Here is a 14,022-nt window from a genome sequence, read left to right on the forward strand (position 1 = left end):
ACACTCTACCATAGGCTTTTCTTCTTTTTTTGTATGTCCAGCTTAGCAGATTATCAGGCACAGTCATATTTATGAAATGTTTCTTAGTAAATTGATATTTTTTTTGACTAACTAGGCATTTATCAGAATTTTTAACCCAATTATGAAAATAAGGTAGAGAAAAAAGTCCCAAGTTAAAACTCCTAGCTGAAGCTTTTATGATAACAATATCTTTGAACTGGAAGAGACTTTAATGTTTCATGACAGAAGAATTTCCACACTAAAAATGAAGCATGAACTTCCACAATTTCCACACCTGGAAATATTTTTTATTATTTGAAAATTATGGAAGAGATAGTTCTTAAAAAGGTCTGTACTACCCTAAACCAATTTATAACAATAACAAATACTTTTGTTGCCTTTTTCCCCTAAGCATGTCCATGTTTTTCATCTTGAAATCGCATTTCGTAACAGAAGACCCAGATTTATTGATTAGAGTTTCAGATCTTTCTTTCTCCATACATATTTTAATTAAAAAGTTCAGGATGATTACTTTTTTAACTTTTAAGAAGAATCTTTCATTGATCTTACAAAGACCCTGAACCTTTCATTTGGATAGATCAGTGACACTCAATGCTGTATGCAGGAATTATATATTAATGAGATCCCAGAAATAATTGGTTACTTGTTTGTTACATCACTAATGAATGACTTGTTAGATTTGCTTTGTCATTAGATTTCTTCCATCCACGGTGTTCAGATTGATTCTTAGGGATCATTTTCTTTTTTGTGAATAAAGGTCAATACAGATTCCTTCAATTAAAAGTCAGTGGTCTCAGTTCATTTTTTGGATTTTCTGTGCAACTTCCTAGCTGTTCTCATCCTCTCTTTAGACTTTGAAAAATATTCATTGATGAAATACCTTGTACTCCTTTGAAACTACTTATAATTACTGTTCTGGATTGTGGTTTAGGAGGATTGTTGCAAACAAGCTAAATATAAAAGTCTGCATTGCACAAAACATCAGAAGAAACCCAAATAAATTAAAAATTAGAAGTATTATACAGCAAGAAAAATTGTAATATATGTCTATATATTTATATATATATATATACAAATATGATCACTCATTATTATATAAAACTTAAGGATCTGTATTGCACTTTTTCACTTTCTATTTAAATGTACATATTTAAAAATAGCAAACTTGGGTCTTTTCTCCACATGCCTCACCATTTGAACAAATTGTTTTGGAAATTAAGTATATGACAAGTCAAATGAATTTACATTAAAAGGATTCAGGTGCAGTAAGGTGCAACTGAGCCCAAAGAAAACACTGCCAAATCAAACACAAGTAAGGAAAAACAATAAGTTCTTTTCTGTTATTGGATGTACTGCAATGTTTTCTGATTTATACTTGTTTTATTTGTTATTTGTGCAATATTTTATTCTATCCTTGTACTTAAAATAATAAGCTTTACTATAAGAGATTTTTATTGTGTTTTTTGCATTTTTCTTTTTTAGGTAATCATAAGAAGACAAATCAAATATCAAAGTAGTATCACACTCAGCATTATGAATACCAAAATTTCCCCTATAAACATTTTCTGCTCATTGCTTAACTGGTTTACAAGAGAGCTTCAGAAATGCTACCCCAATAGCCTGTCTTTGCAAAGTCTTGTTATGAAGAAGGCGGGCTCTGTCCCTAATGACATTGAGGTTGTTACATAGCTAAATTACAGTGAGGAGTCTGAATGGGTCCATTCTATTCCTCTCCCAAAGTTGTGGGCTATGAAATTCAATCTGAAGTATGTTTAATGAGTGTTCAGAATGTAGGATTCTGCACCACTGGGAGAACAAGGAGTCCAGTGTAGTGCTAAATGGCATCAAGGCCAGAGGTTAGACTCATTCAGTGTTTTGTGGGAGGGAAGAAAAATGTCAATATTTGTTGAACAGGTATATGTCCAGTCCTAAAAGTGTAGCAAAATTTCCCCCCAGAGGAAGGCTTAGTGACAGTTACTCTCTACTAAACCCTGAGCTTTCATTTCACTTTTGTGCTTTTGTTGGCACAGTCTAATAACATAGATCAGAGCCCTCAAGACTATAGCCTGGCTTGTCTAGTGAGTGCCCCATCCACTGTGTGGTTTTTGGACTGGTCTGATGATGTCATACAGTCCAAGAAAGTGAGTTCAGGTGGGTGATCTGTTTTCTGTTTGCTTTGAATTTCTACCAAATCGTTTCTCAGCTGCACAGGAAAGCTTATACAAAGGACTCTAGTCTCTTTGTGTGAAGTGAAAGGTATTGGATCATTAGAAACACCATCATATTTAAAGGGGTTTGCTTTTACTATAACCAAATTTGGTTCCTGGAATTATATCACTTAGAGATAAAGTCTTTCTACCTCATCAGGAGAGTCTCTGTAGTGTTGTTGTCTGAAACTTGATTCAAGGATTGATGATTCAAGAGTATGGCATCTTGTCCCTTCCTTCTTCATTCTTTCCTATCTCTGTGATCTCCCACCAGGGAAACTTGTGTTAGTATTCAAAAAGACACTGAAAATAGGTCAGTAAACTCCCCTACTGGTTAATTCTGAGGTCAGAAATTCCTTGTTGCCTTCTTTCTTATTTGTTTTTCAGTTGTTCAGTTGCATTTGACTCTACACAGCCCCAGGGACTTTGTATGGGTTTTCTTGGCATAGATACTGGAGTGGTTTGCTGTTTCCTTATTCTAGTGTGTTTTCTGGGGAAAATTGGGGTTAAGTGGCTTGTCCAAGATCTCACAGCTAGTAAGTTTGAGACCAGATATCTGAACTCATTTCCTTCCATTCTCCCTGCTCTGTCCACTGTACCGTACCTCAAAATGCTGGAGTAGTGAAGGATCAAGGGAGAACAAGCAGTTATTGATGTGCCATCTATTATACCTCTGCATTCATCATCATACCCTCCAGAATCTCATTATCTTCCAAGATTATGTCAACCCAAATCTCACTTCCTCAGTAACCCTGCTCTTTGTGTCCCCTCTCTTTAGTTAGAGAAGATTGTGGATGATAGGAAGCTCCTCCTTTATGCTCTATGTTGAGTGACTAGAGCAACTGCCCCATCTTTTCCAACCAGTCTGCACTCCTGATCTTTTTTACACCTGTGTACTAGGTACCCTTCCTCCTACCCTCCACTTTTCAGCTGGTTATTATTGTGGTGGCAAAGGTTATTATTATTATTATTACTACTCCCAATATCTCATCTTGAAGGTAGGTAGGTGATCTTTACCTCTAATCCTTGGTAGGTCATAGCAAAGCTATGCTCTGAGGAAACCTATAAATCAAGATCTAGAATTAGGGTTGACTAACCATAACAGAATCTCCCAGAGTGATGTAATTTCAGAAAAATAGAAGAGCTCTGAGTTAATTCAGACCAATAACAGGCTTGCATGTCTATTGTCCAAAGAGTTACCCAATTGAATTTAGAAAACATTGGGTTGGCCTCTAAGTGATTAACTTTCTGATCACTGCAATTTTGCTAATGAGTAAACAGACTTACTACTTTCCAACGCCTAACCCAAATATAAGGTGGTAAACTAGGAAATTTCATAACAAAGGTATAAAAATATTTTCAAAAGAAATGCCTTAAGGCATTTAAGTTCTCAACTATAGAGGAAATGTTGATGGTGCTTAGGTACTTTTTAATTTATCTTTTTGTTTGCATATAAATACAACCTAATTGCTGGTGACACCTTCCTTAGACCCTTAGGGATCTCATCTAGTATAAGAAAAAATAATTATTACCTAAAATTCATATTAATGAGTTATTTTGAAGTATATACCTACCCAAAGGTATCAGAGGATACTAGCCTCAATTAGGATTCTAAAATTATTTGGAAGAATTTTTTGCTTCTGGCATACACCATATTTAATTTACTTTTCTTTCTAAGGGAATTATTTTTTTTCAAAATTAATTCCTTCTAGGAAGAAGGGAATTTACGTTACAATACAATTTATTGTTAGAGTCCCTGGAGGAGAAAATTGTGAAATCATCTATTTATTATATTAAATGTTCATTATAGTTTTACTTGGTCATGGGTTATTAAAGTGAAATTAATCTTTTCATGAAAGAAAATTCATGTTTCCCTCAGTTTCAAATACAGTTTTATTTTTCTAACTAGAGTACTGAGAGACATAGAAGAGTGTAGATGGTTCAGATGAATAATAAAAACTGGAAATACAGGTTGATACCATGCTGTGGGGAGTGGAGAATTGATAGCTAGACAAAGAAAACAGTTTGGACAGTAGAAAATAGGAAACCAAGCAAGATTTATAAAGAGAGAAAGAAGTGTCATGATTAAACTAGATGGAGGTATAAGAAACATTCTTTTTTTTTAGGTTTTTGAAATATAAGAAACATTCTTGCAGTGATAATGGAAATTTGTTGATGATTCTATAACAAGTTGGGACAAAATTATGTTTTCCTTTAATGTCCACCCCTTTTACAATTGTGCCTTACATTTGTTATTGGTTGTCTAAGAATTATGGCTTCCCTTAGAGAGTTGACATAGAGTGAAAGGAACACTGGACTCCTGCGAAGTGGGAAAGGAAGGGATAAGGGAACACTCATTTATTAAGCACCTAAAATGTTGAGAATGCTAAAAAAAAAAAGGCAAAAGTTAGTTCCAACCCTGGAAAAATATACAATCTAATTGGGAAAAGACCTTTTGAAGAAGGAGGGATGTGAATAAAATCTGGAACTAAGTTTGGAGGTTGGGCTGTGGAGCTGTCCTCCCTACAATTTAGGTATGGGGGACAATCAGTGAATATTGTTATAAAGAACATCAAGAAGATCATTGTCACACATGAAAAGAAATAAAGGACTAAAAAGGCAGGAAAGGACCAAGTGGTAAAAGGTGTTAAAACTTAAACAGAGAATTTTATATTTGATCCTGGAAGTGAAATATTGACATTTATTGAACATGGGGTTGAAGAGGGGTAGGGAATGATGTGATTAGATCTGAACTTTATGAAGATCACTTGGGAAGATGAGTAGGATGGATTAGAGTAGGGAGACCAATCAGAGGTGTATTTTAGTAATACTGTTGTCAACCAAGATAGGCATGTTAAGATGGCAACTGTGTGAGTGGAAAGAAGGTGAAGAGAAATGGTTTGAATAAAGAAAAAACAAATCTAGCAACAGATTGTGGATGGGGGGCGGAGCACCAGAATGAGCAGGCAGAAGTGAGGAATTGAGGATGACCCTGAGGTTGTAAGTCTGGAGATGGTAACTTTGATAGTAATAATCTGGGAAGAAGGAAAAATTGGAGATGAAAAACAGTAAATTTTGTTTTGGACATGTTGAATTTGAGATGTCAAATAGTTGGTGATACTAGTCTGGTGGTCAGGAGAGAAGTTAGGAATGGGCAAATAGATGAAATAATACAGGAAACATATACATAGAAATGATTATTTAATTCAGGGCTGTCTAAATTGTGACCCATGGGCCACATGTGGACATTATATGATTTTATGCCAGCCCCCTTTATGTTTACTAAATGCTTTAGTAAAAAAAGTCTGCTACTGCAGTGCTCTCACTAAAATGGCAAATCAAAATATATTGAATTGTCTCAATAAAAACTTTTAAAAGTAAGGTTGGGCAGCTCTGATTTAATTCATGGAAAATTAACATATTTGGAAGTAATTTGGTTCTATCATTTGTTCTTTGTTATGGAAAATAGTACTGCTGATGATTTGGTTCATTTCATTGAGTACCTATTAAATAACTACTATTTTCCAGTCTTTGTAGTAGTCAATGTGAATAGAAAGCAAACCAATAAGGATATTCTTTGCTTTCTGCATGTACAGGTGTGCTCAAAAGAAATCTCAGTCATTTTTCTTTGCAAATTGTATATACATTGAGATTATTTTTGAAATATTTTATTGACGTTCTCACCATGTTTAATTATGTTTGTCAGACTCAAACAGGCCAAAAAAAGAGTAAAATAGTGAAATTGTTCAATTTATTATGCCAGTTCTCAAATTTCCATAATTGTGCCACATCTGTTTGAAACTGTACCTAAGGGATAATAAAGTAATTTCTTCTGTCTTTCATTTCAGAGCCACCAATATAACTGGTGGAGGTAGAGTGAAGGGATAGAAAGTAGGACTTTTTATAAAAAATTCTGTGCCTTCCCACTAGCATTTAAATTCAGGTGGGTAATGTTCAAGTGAACCTCAAGGGAAGCCCACAAGAGAAAAAGAACTCATGAAAAAACATAGCTCAAGGAATATTCCAGGAAGGAGATATATTCATGCTCTGATTTGTGTATATGAGTAAGTGTCATTTTTTTTTAAAAGAGAGGACTTCATTTCTGTTAAGAAACTTATGGTCATTACAGTTACATTATAATTTCCTGAAGGCAATCTGGTCTACTCTCTTACTATGCTTGACCATCCAAATATATATCAAACTATGGGCAATAGACATTATTCAATCATTTGGTCTTGTATTATGGAAAGTCAAATCAAACGTTTTTGTGTTGTCACAGATCTGGTTCTGTGATACTTGAGGTCTCAGTGCCATCAGGACAATGTCATGGAACCTCACCATTCACAGGGACACCTTGGACTTCAATTCTAAGCTGGATCTCTTCCATAACAATGACTTATCTTTGGCAAGCATTCATCTCCCTGTTTTGTGCCTCCCACAATGAGGAGCTACTTGGGGCAGTTAGGTAGTCTAGTGGTTAGAGGGTTGGACCTGGAGTCTAGAATTTGTTGTTCTTCAGTTTCAGTTGTGACTGACTCTTGGTCACCTCATTTGGTTTTGTTTTCTTAAGTTTTGTCTTTTGGCAAAGATACTGGAGGGACTTGCTATTTCCTCTTCCAGCTCATTTTACAGATCAGGAAACTGAGGGAAAATAGGATAAAATGACTTGTCCGTGTCTTTGCTAGCAAGTGCCTGAGGCCAGATTTAAACTCCAGAAGATGAGTCTTCCTGACTCCAGGAACCACACACTATTGACCTATTGACCGAACCACCCAGATTTGCTATTCATTTTAGTTCAAATCCTGCTTCAGTTACTTCAATATATTACCTTAGGCAATTCACTCAATCTCCAGTAGTCTCTATTTTCTCATCTATGAAGTGAGGATGAAAGTGGCACAAAGTTCTTGTATAGATCAAATGAAAATATTTATGTAAAATATTTTTTAAACTTTAAAAGTACTATACAAGTTATCCTATTATTTTGTTTTATCTGGGTTTTTGAATGGAGTTATTTCTGCTGTGTTCAAAAATTTTGAAGAATTTTGATTCACAGTATCAACAAGAAGTTTTGAAAGACACTTTTTAGCATGTATGACTATGAGATTAGAAAGAATTTTTAAAAAATGGAACACAGAGGGCAAAGCAAAATCAATGGGGAACTTTGAAAGACAGTTGGAAGAAAAGACAATCAGAGAAAGGAAAAAAGTAAACATCATGGGATAAGGACAAAAAATGACAGATGGACAGTCAAAGTATTCTATTACAATGTCAAGAGTAAACAAAGAAGGCATCTGGCATGTTGTGTGAGGACATGGATAAGAATTTGTGCTAGATGGGCAGTCGTGGATGAGTTGCCTTGTTAGAGGGAATATCCAAATAAATGAGTTAGCAGCTCTAGTTGAATATTGGACAGTGAGTGGCATCATGCATCCCAAACTTTGAAAAGCTCCTGTGTATGCAAGAAATATACACCCCTGATTACCTATAAAGTTTGGGGCTATTAATTTCCCGATAACAGTTTGTAGTAGAAGTAAGATAAAGTAGACCCAATGTCTTTAAGGAAAGAGTCCTTTATCTCACTCTCACATAATTGAAGGTCTATATGAGCATGGCCTTCATAGTTACATTGAAACAGTGTGAAGGCAAAAATAGTTCCAAAACACAATAGATAGAAATTTCAGGAGATGTAAGTTTTATAAATACAGCCATGCATCATTTTTAGAGGTTTCTTGATCTGAAGTTTTACCATAATAAACTCAGTGGACTATACCTCACTTTAAATGGGGAGATGTGTTCACTTAGACTGTTTTTGATACACAAATTTGTCCTCTTAGAATTGAGGAGGTAAGGTGGGCTTGGAGAATACCTTTTCAAAATAGTATTTATACTTTAATTCACTTAAAGATCAATGAGGTGAAAGAGATTTTATTTAATTGAAATAACTCGGAGATAGGAAGAATTGAAAATGCAGTTAACCGAGGCAACTTGGATTCAGTATTTTCATGAATTACAACTAAATGTGGAAATGTATATTATTTATAATCCAAAGTTTACTTGCCAGGCATTCTCTGAAAATTGTTACATTATCCCTGTTCCCCCCAACCCTTTAAAATTTAGTTTCAAAGGCTGTTATGAATAGCCCATTAAAACTTAGGAAGCAATATAAACTCACAGCAGTTTGAAATCAGTCTACTCGTTTTTCTACAACATTAAAACTCAAATCTCATTTTGATCTGCAAATAAAAACTACCAAAAAGAAAAAAACAGCAATAATAATTTTATCATGTAATCACTTTTCTTTGGACCTCAATTCGCTCATTTGCAAAATGAGATTAGGAGTAAGTGATTTATAAGGTTCCTTTCTACAACCAAAAATCTATTATTATTTTTTTAATTATATGCTTTAATTGCTGGTTACCAAACATGTAGGCATGTTTTGTCATTTTCATTCTGTCAGGATCTTATAATAATGAGGTGGAAATATGCTTGACTCAAGGCACACGCACACCCTCAAGATATGAGATACATGGGTTGGGGTTTTTGTTGTTGTTTGTACTCAGATCCTGTTCATGTATAGTATAATGAATAATAATGAAGGCATTTTCAAATTAGTTTCTGTTTTCTGCTTTTAAAATGAGTATTTTGTAATAATTTTATCTCAGATATTTTTATAAAATATTCAATTACTGTTTCCTTTAGAGGATTTTAATGTACTTATTTTTAATGATGAATATGATATACCTCCTCCAAACCTTAGTAGCTTCAGAGTTTTACCTTAGCAATCTGGGATCATGAATCTTGTCATTTTAAAAATCATTTTATCAGCTTTCAATAAAAATGTGCCTAGAATGCATCATTTGAAATTAAGTGCCTTTTTGCACAGCTGGACTTTTAAATACCTCATCTTTTCTGGGAAGAGTAAAGACTTCATTAATTTATTATTTGGCATACAGTATGCCATAGGCTTAGTAGCAAGTAATTTGTAGTAGCAAGTAATTCTACAAAATTTCCAAGGAAAGATGATTTGATTGATTGATGCTGTTGTTGCTGCTGCTGCTAGGTCTGCAATTAGAAGATTTGATTTCAAATCCTGGCTCTGCCATTTACTACTTGTACAATCCTGAAGTCACTTACCTTCTGTGGGCCTTAGTTTCCCTTTTGTAAATTGAGGGTTGGACTCAATAAGCTTTTAAGTTCTTTCAGGTTTTAAATCTCTTCTTGTGAGTGTTTGATCTGAGGTTATAGTAGGTCATTATTTGTTGGGGATTAGTTTTGGCTTTTTGGAGGAGGAAGTGGTGTTTGATTTAAATTTTTAAAGATGGATAAGACTTCAATAGATAGAGAGGAGAAAAAGATACTACTGCAAAAGGAGCAGAATGAGCAAGTTCAAGGATGTGGAGAGATGGGAAAACAGGGAACATTCATGGTTTGCTAACAATTCAAGCTTCCCTGAAATGCAAAATATACTGGAGAAAATTCTACGAAATAACCCCTGGGTGCATACTTTTTACCTTAGTCTGGTGAAGGGGGTAGGGAATGAACACTGGATATGTCATTATCTCAGTTTCCTTTGGCCTTGAATCACCAAAGGCTACTCCTTGGGGCAATTCTATAGCTCTGACTCTGAAATCCAAGCTGTGGAACATTGTAATGCTGGAATACTCTCCTGATATTTTGAGCTCACCAACTCAGAGGGTCTTTCACAGGTCAGTATAGCAGCAGAGAGAAGACCCCTGACCTTTCTCTGTAGTGCATTATCTCTCACCATATATTATGAGTGAAGGAATCACTGAATGAGACACCTGAGAAATGTATGAAATTGATAATCCCCTTTGATTAGCCACTGCAGGCAATCCACAAAGGCTACTCTTCCACAGGAATGGAGGGAGTTGCAATCAGCAATGGCAGCAATGGAAAAATATGAAAGTAGCTTTTGTGATGGACTTATCCTAAAGAATGTGATCCACTCGCGACAGAGCTGGTGGTGTTGGAATACAGACTGAAGCACATTTTATTATTTTTATTTTTATTGTTATTATTATTATTTTATTTTTATTTTGGGGGGGTTTGCAGGGCAATGGGGCTGGGGTGGCTTGCCCAGGGTCACACAGCTGGATGATTGTTGGGTGTTTGGGGCCGGATTTGGTGCTCCTGGCTCCAGGGCTGGTGCTCTGTCCACTGTGCCCCCTAGCTCCCCCTATTATTTTTTTTAATTTAAATTTAATTTTTTTTCTCTTTCCTTTACATTATTGCTCATGAGGGTCTATATTTTGGGGAGGAGTATTATGTATGTTTACTCTTAAACAAGAATATTTTAGTAATGTATAAAAAGCATCATTTGTACAAAAATAAAAATAAGTATAAAAATACAATTAATATATGTGTGTATATGCATATCACAATCACATTTAAATGAATCTGGTGTTTTAAAACAAGGTGTTTTGTTGAACTGCCAGAGTATTGAGCAAACAGGAAACTCTGTTGAATTTTAGGTACTTTGTGAGTCAGTCTTGTCTGTCAATAAACATTGATTCAAAGTTAGCCTTGAAAGGTATGTTATCACATTGCTTGCGATGGGGGAAAGGTTTTTGTTTGCTTCTTAAAGCAAGTCTAGAATATTCTACAGAAAGTTAGGCTTATGATCTTACATTTTCTGATAAGTTTCTAGATATAACTAGCAATATATCATTTCTTAGAGATTCAGGTTTGTGATTCTTATATAGTTTTGAGATTTTGAACTTCTTATATAAGGTTGATAGATGTAAAGTTCACCTCAACTGATGAATAATATTCAAATGTTCTCACAAGTTTCTATAACCTCTCATTTTTACTTATTTATTTATTTATTTTTGAATTTTACAATTTTTCCCCCTAATCTTGCTTCTCTCCACCCTCCACAAAAGATAGTTGATTAGTCTTTACATTGTTTCCATGCCATACATTGGTCTAAATTGAATGTGTTGAGAGAAAAATCATATTTTTAAGGGAAAAAATATTAGAGCAAAATTGCATATTAAGATAACAGTTTGGTTTTTTTTTTTAATTAGATACAATAGTCTTTGGTCTTTGTTCAAATTCCACAGTTCTTTCTATGGATACAGATGGTATTCTCTATTGCAAATATCCCTAAATTGTCCCTGATTGTTGCACTGATGGAATGAACAAATCCATTAAGATTGATCATCGCCCCCATGTTGCTGTTATGGTGTACAATGTTTTCTGGTTCTGCTCATCTCAGCATCAGTTCATGCAAATCCCCCCAGGCTTCCCTGAATTCCCATCCTTCCTGGTTTCTAATAGAACAATGGTGTTCCATAAAGTACATATACCACAATTTATTCAGCCATTCCCCAATTGATAACTTATTTTTTAAAGAACAACTACTCATTTTAGGATATTGATGACATTTTACTTCAACCAGTCAGATATTTAAGGACCTACTATGTGTCGAACACTATACTAAGCTACTTTTATATATCCTATAAAATGTTTAGGATAAGGTCAGATATTCATTACATTTTGCTTTTTTACTCAATTCAGACTTACAGTGTTGAATTTATAAGACTTATTTCCCAGACTGCAAATCCAGACCAAATTGGATTTGTGAAGTTCATTTAGTTCCAGGAATTCTTTGGGAAATTTGAATACCTGCCAGTTGATCTGGAAATTGGTTGTTCATTCTTGTAATTTACCTCCAAAAGGAAGTATTGTCTGGTGTTGTCACAAGTGGAAGTTTTGTCTGATGTCAGATTAGGATTAGAAATCTTGGGTTCTTTTTCTATTTGCTTGGTTAAAAATCAACAACACTATGGTTCACAGGCTCTTACACAACTTTTTATTTATCCTATTTAAAAGATCACTACACTTATATTTGCTTATTTTGCTATGGTAAGCCTCTAAGAGACTGTTGAATCATTCTTTTAGGTCTTATAGGTGAATTCTTGAATCAGTATAATCTTCTAAGGATCTAGGACAAAAAGCCTATATGTTTTGGGTAGAGTATAGCTTTGCTAATTAAGATTAGGAGCATTGTGATGGAATAAGAATGAGAAATTTAAGCTTCTATGACCCCATTCTATCCCAGTCATCAAACCAACTTCTCCTGGAAGTCTTTCTTTATCACCCTTAATTCTAGTGCTTTTCCTCTTTGGATTAGTTACAATTCATCCTTATAGTTTATCTGTATGTAGCTTTTTGAAACTCATCTCCTCTATTAAATTTTGAGCTTGGGGGAAGACAGTGGCTGGGTACTGTCTTTTGCCTTCTTTATATCCCCAGCACTTAATACAATTGCCTAACATATAATAGGCACTTAAAAAATGTTTATTGACTTACTGACTGACTATATTTTATGCTAGCCATTGGAGCGGTGTGAATAGTTGACAGTATTTCTCTTATTGACTGTCTATAACTAGTATATTGTGTTTTGTTATAACCCTGGAGGCTCTCCTATAATATAATGTTATATATGTCTCCTTTCGCATATGGCAAGAATTCTAGAGGCATAGGTAACTTTTAAGGGAAAAAATAAATTTAGTATTTCACTTAGATATATCTTTAGTATATATCTTCATGCATTAGCCTGAGTGAATTGTTTTGTACAATCTCTAGGTCCTTAACTATCTTTGCCAAGTATATCTATTGGACAATTAATTGCTTCTTGAAATGCTCTTCATTCTTATCAGAGGCTGGTTTAAAAAATATAAAACTGTCAACCACATATAATACATTTATGATATTGTTCTTTTTTGGGCTGCAAGCTCTAGTCTGCTCCATTTTAGCTTGTTAATTTAGATCATGACTTGAGAGATGAAGAATAAGCTAGAGTTCATTAGATTGTGGTTGTTTTGCCTTTCTTTTATCTACAGCATTTAGCAATGTGCTTGCTATATAGTATGTTCTTAATAAATGCAAATTGACTGATTGGACTATATGATTATAAAAACCTTGAGAACAAGGAGTTTTCCAATGTCTTCTTACTCCTGCCCACCCACCTCCCACCCCACACTACTGGCACTTAGAGTTTGGTAAATGGGTATTGCATGTTCATTGATTTGAGTTGATTCTGTCATCCACTGAGGTATAATTTCTTTTTTTGTTTTACAGCAAAGAGCTCCAGGGAAGGTGTTATTGGATGCAGTTTGTAACCACCTAAATCTAGTTGAAGGAGACTACTTTGGCCTTGAGTTTCCAGATCATAAAAAGATTACGGTAGGTCAAATAATATTAATCCTTCATTCAGATTTGGGGGATAGGTATCAATCATATGCTTATAAGTGAAAGAGGAATTACTCCTATCCTCAAGTTCACGTCTTTTCTCCATGTTCCATTTTCATTCCTTTAGCTTTAAGCAATGAAGATTATGAGCTTAAAAATCTGTTCTGTCAAAACTATTTAAAAAATTTCAAGAATTATGAAGATATAAATTAGAATCATTTTCAATAAGATCAGGGTGAAGAAAGGATGTCCATTATTATCACTATTATTCAATATTGTATTCAAAATGTTAGTTTTAACAATAAGAGAAGAAAAAGAAATGGAAGGAATTAGAATAGGTAATAAAGAAACAAACTCTCACTCTTTGCAGATGAAATGGTGGTATATTTAGAGAATCCTAGAAAATCATCTAAAAAAACTACTTGAAAGTCTAATTAGCAACTTTGGAAAAATTGCAGTATATAAATAAATCCCCATAAATCATCAGCATTTTTATATATTGCTGACAAGACACAGCAGAAGAGATAGAAAGACAACATAAAATTTTATATAGATAACAAAATACTTGGGAGTCTAG

The 14,022-nt window shown here is 34.4% G+C and overlaps 1 protein-coding gene across 4 annotated transcripts in view; it reads left to right on the plus strand.

The window, feature by feature from the left end:
• Window positions 1-14,022, plus strand: part of FARP1 (FERM, ARH/RhoGEF and pleckstrin domain protein 1) — a 331,424-nt gene that overhangs the window by 195,640 nt on the left and 121,762 nt on the right. For all 4 annotated transcript variants that reach the window (XM_074191932.1, XM_074191931.1, XM_074191930.1 and 1 more), the window contains exon 3: window positions 13,335-13,439. In XM_074191932.1, coding sequence (XP_074048033.1) covers window positions 13,335-13,439 — 105 coding nt within the window. The remainder of the gene's footprint in view (window positions 1-13,334; window positions 13,440-14,022) is intronic.

The sequence above is a fragment of the Macrotis lagotis genome, chromosome 6, assembly GCF_037893015.1.
Source record: "Macrotis lagotis isolate mMagLag1 chromosome 6, bilby.v1.9.chrom.fasta, whole genome shotgun sequence".
NCBI classification, from domain to species: domain Eukaryota; kingdom Metazoa; phylum Chordata; class Mammalia; order Peramelemorphia; family Peramelidae; genus Macrotis; species Macrotis lagotis.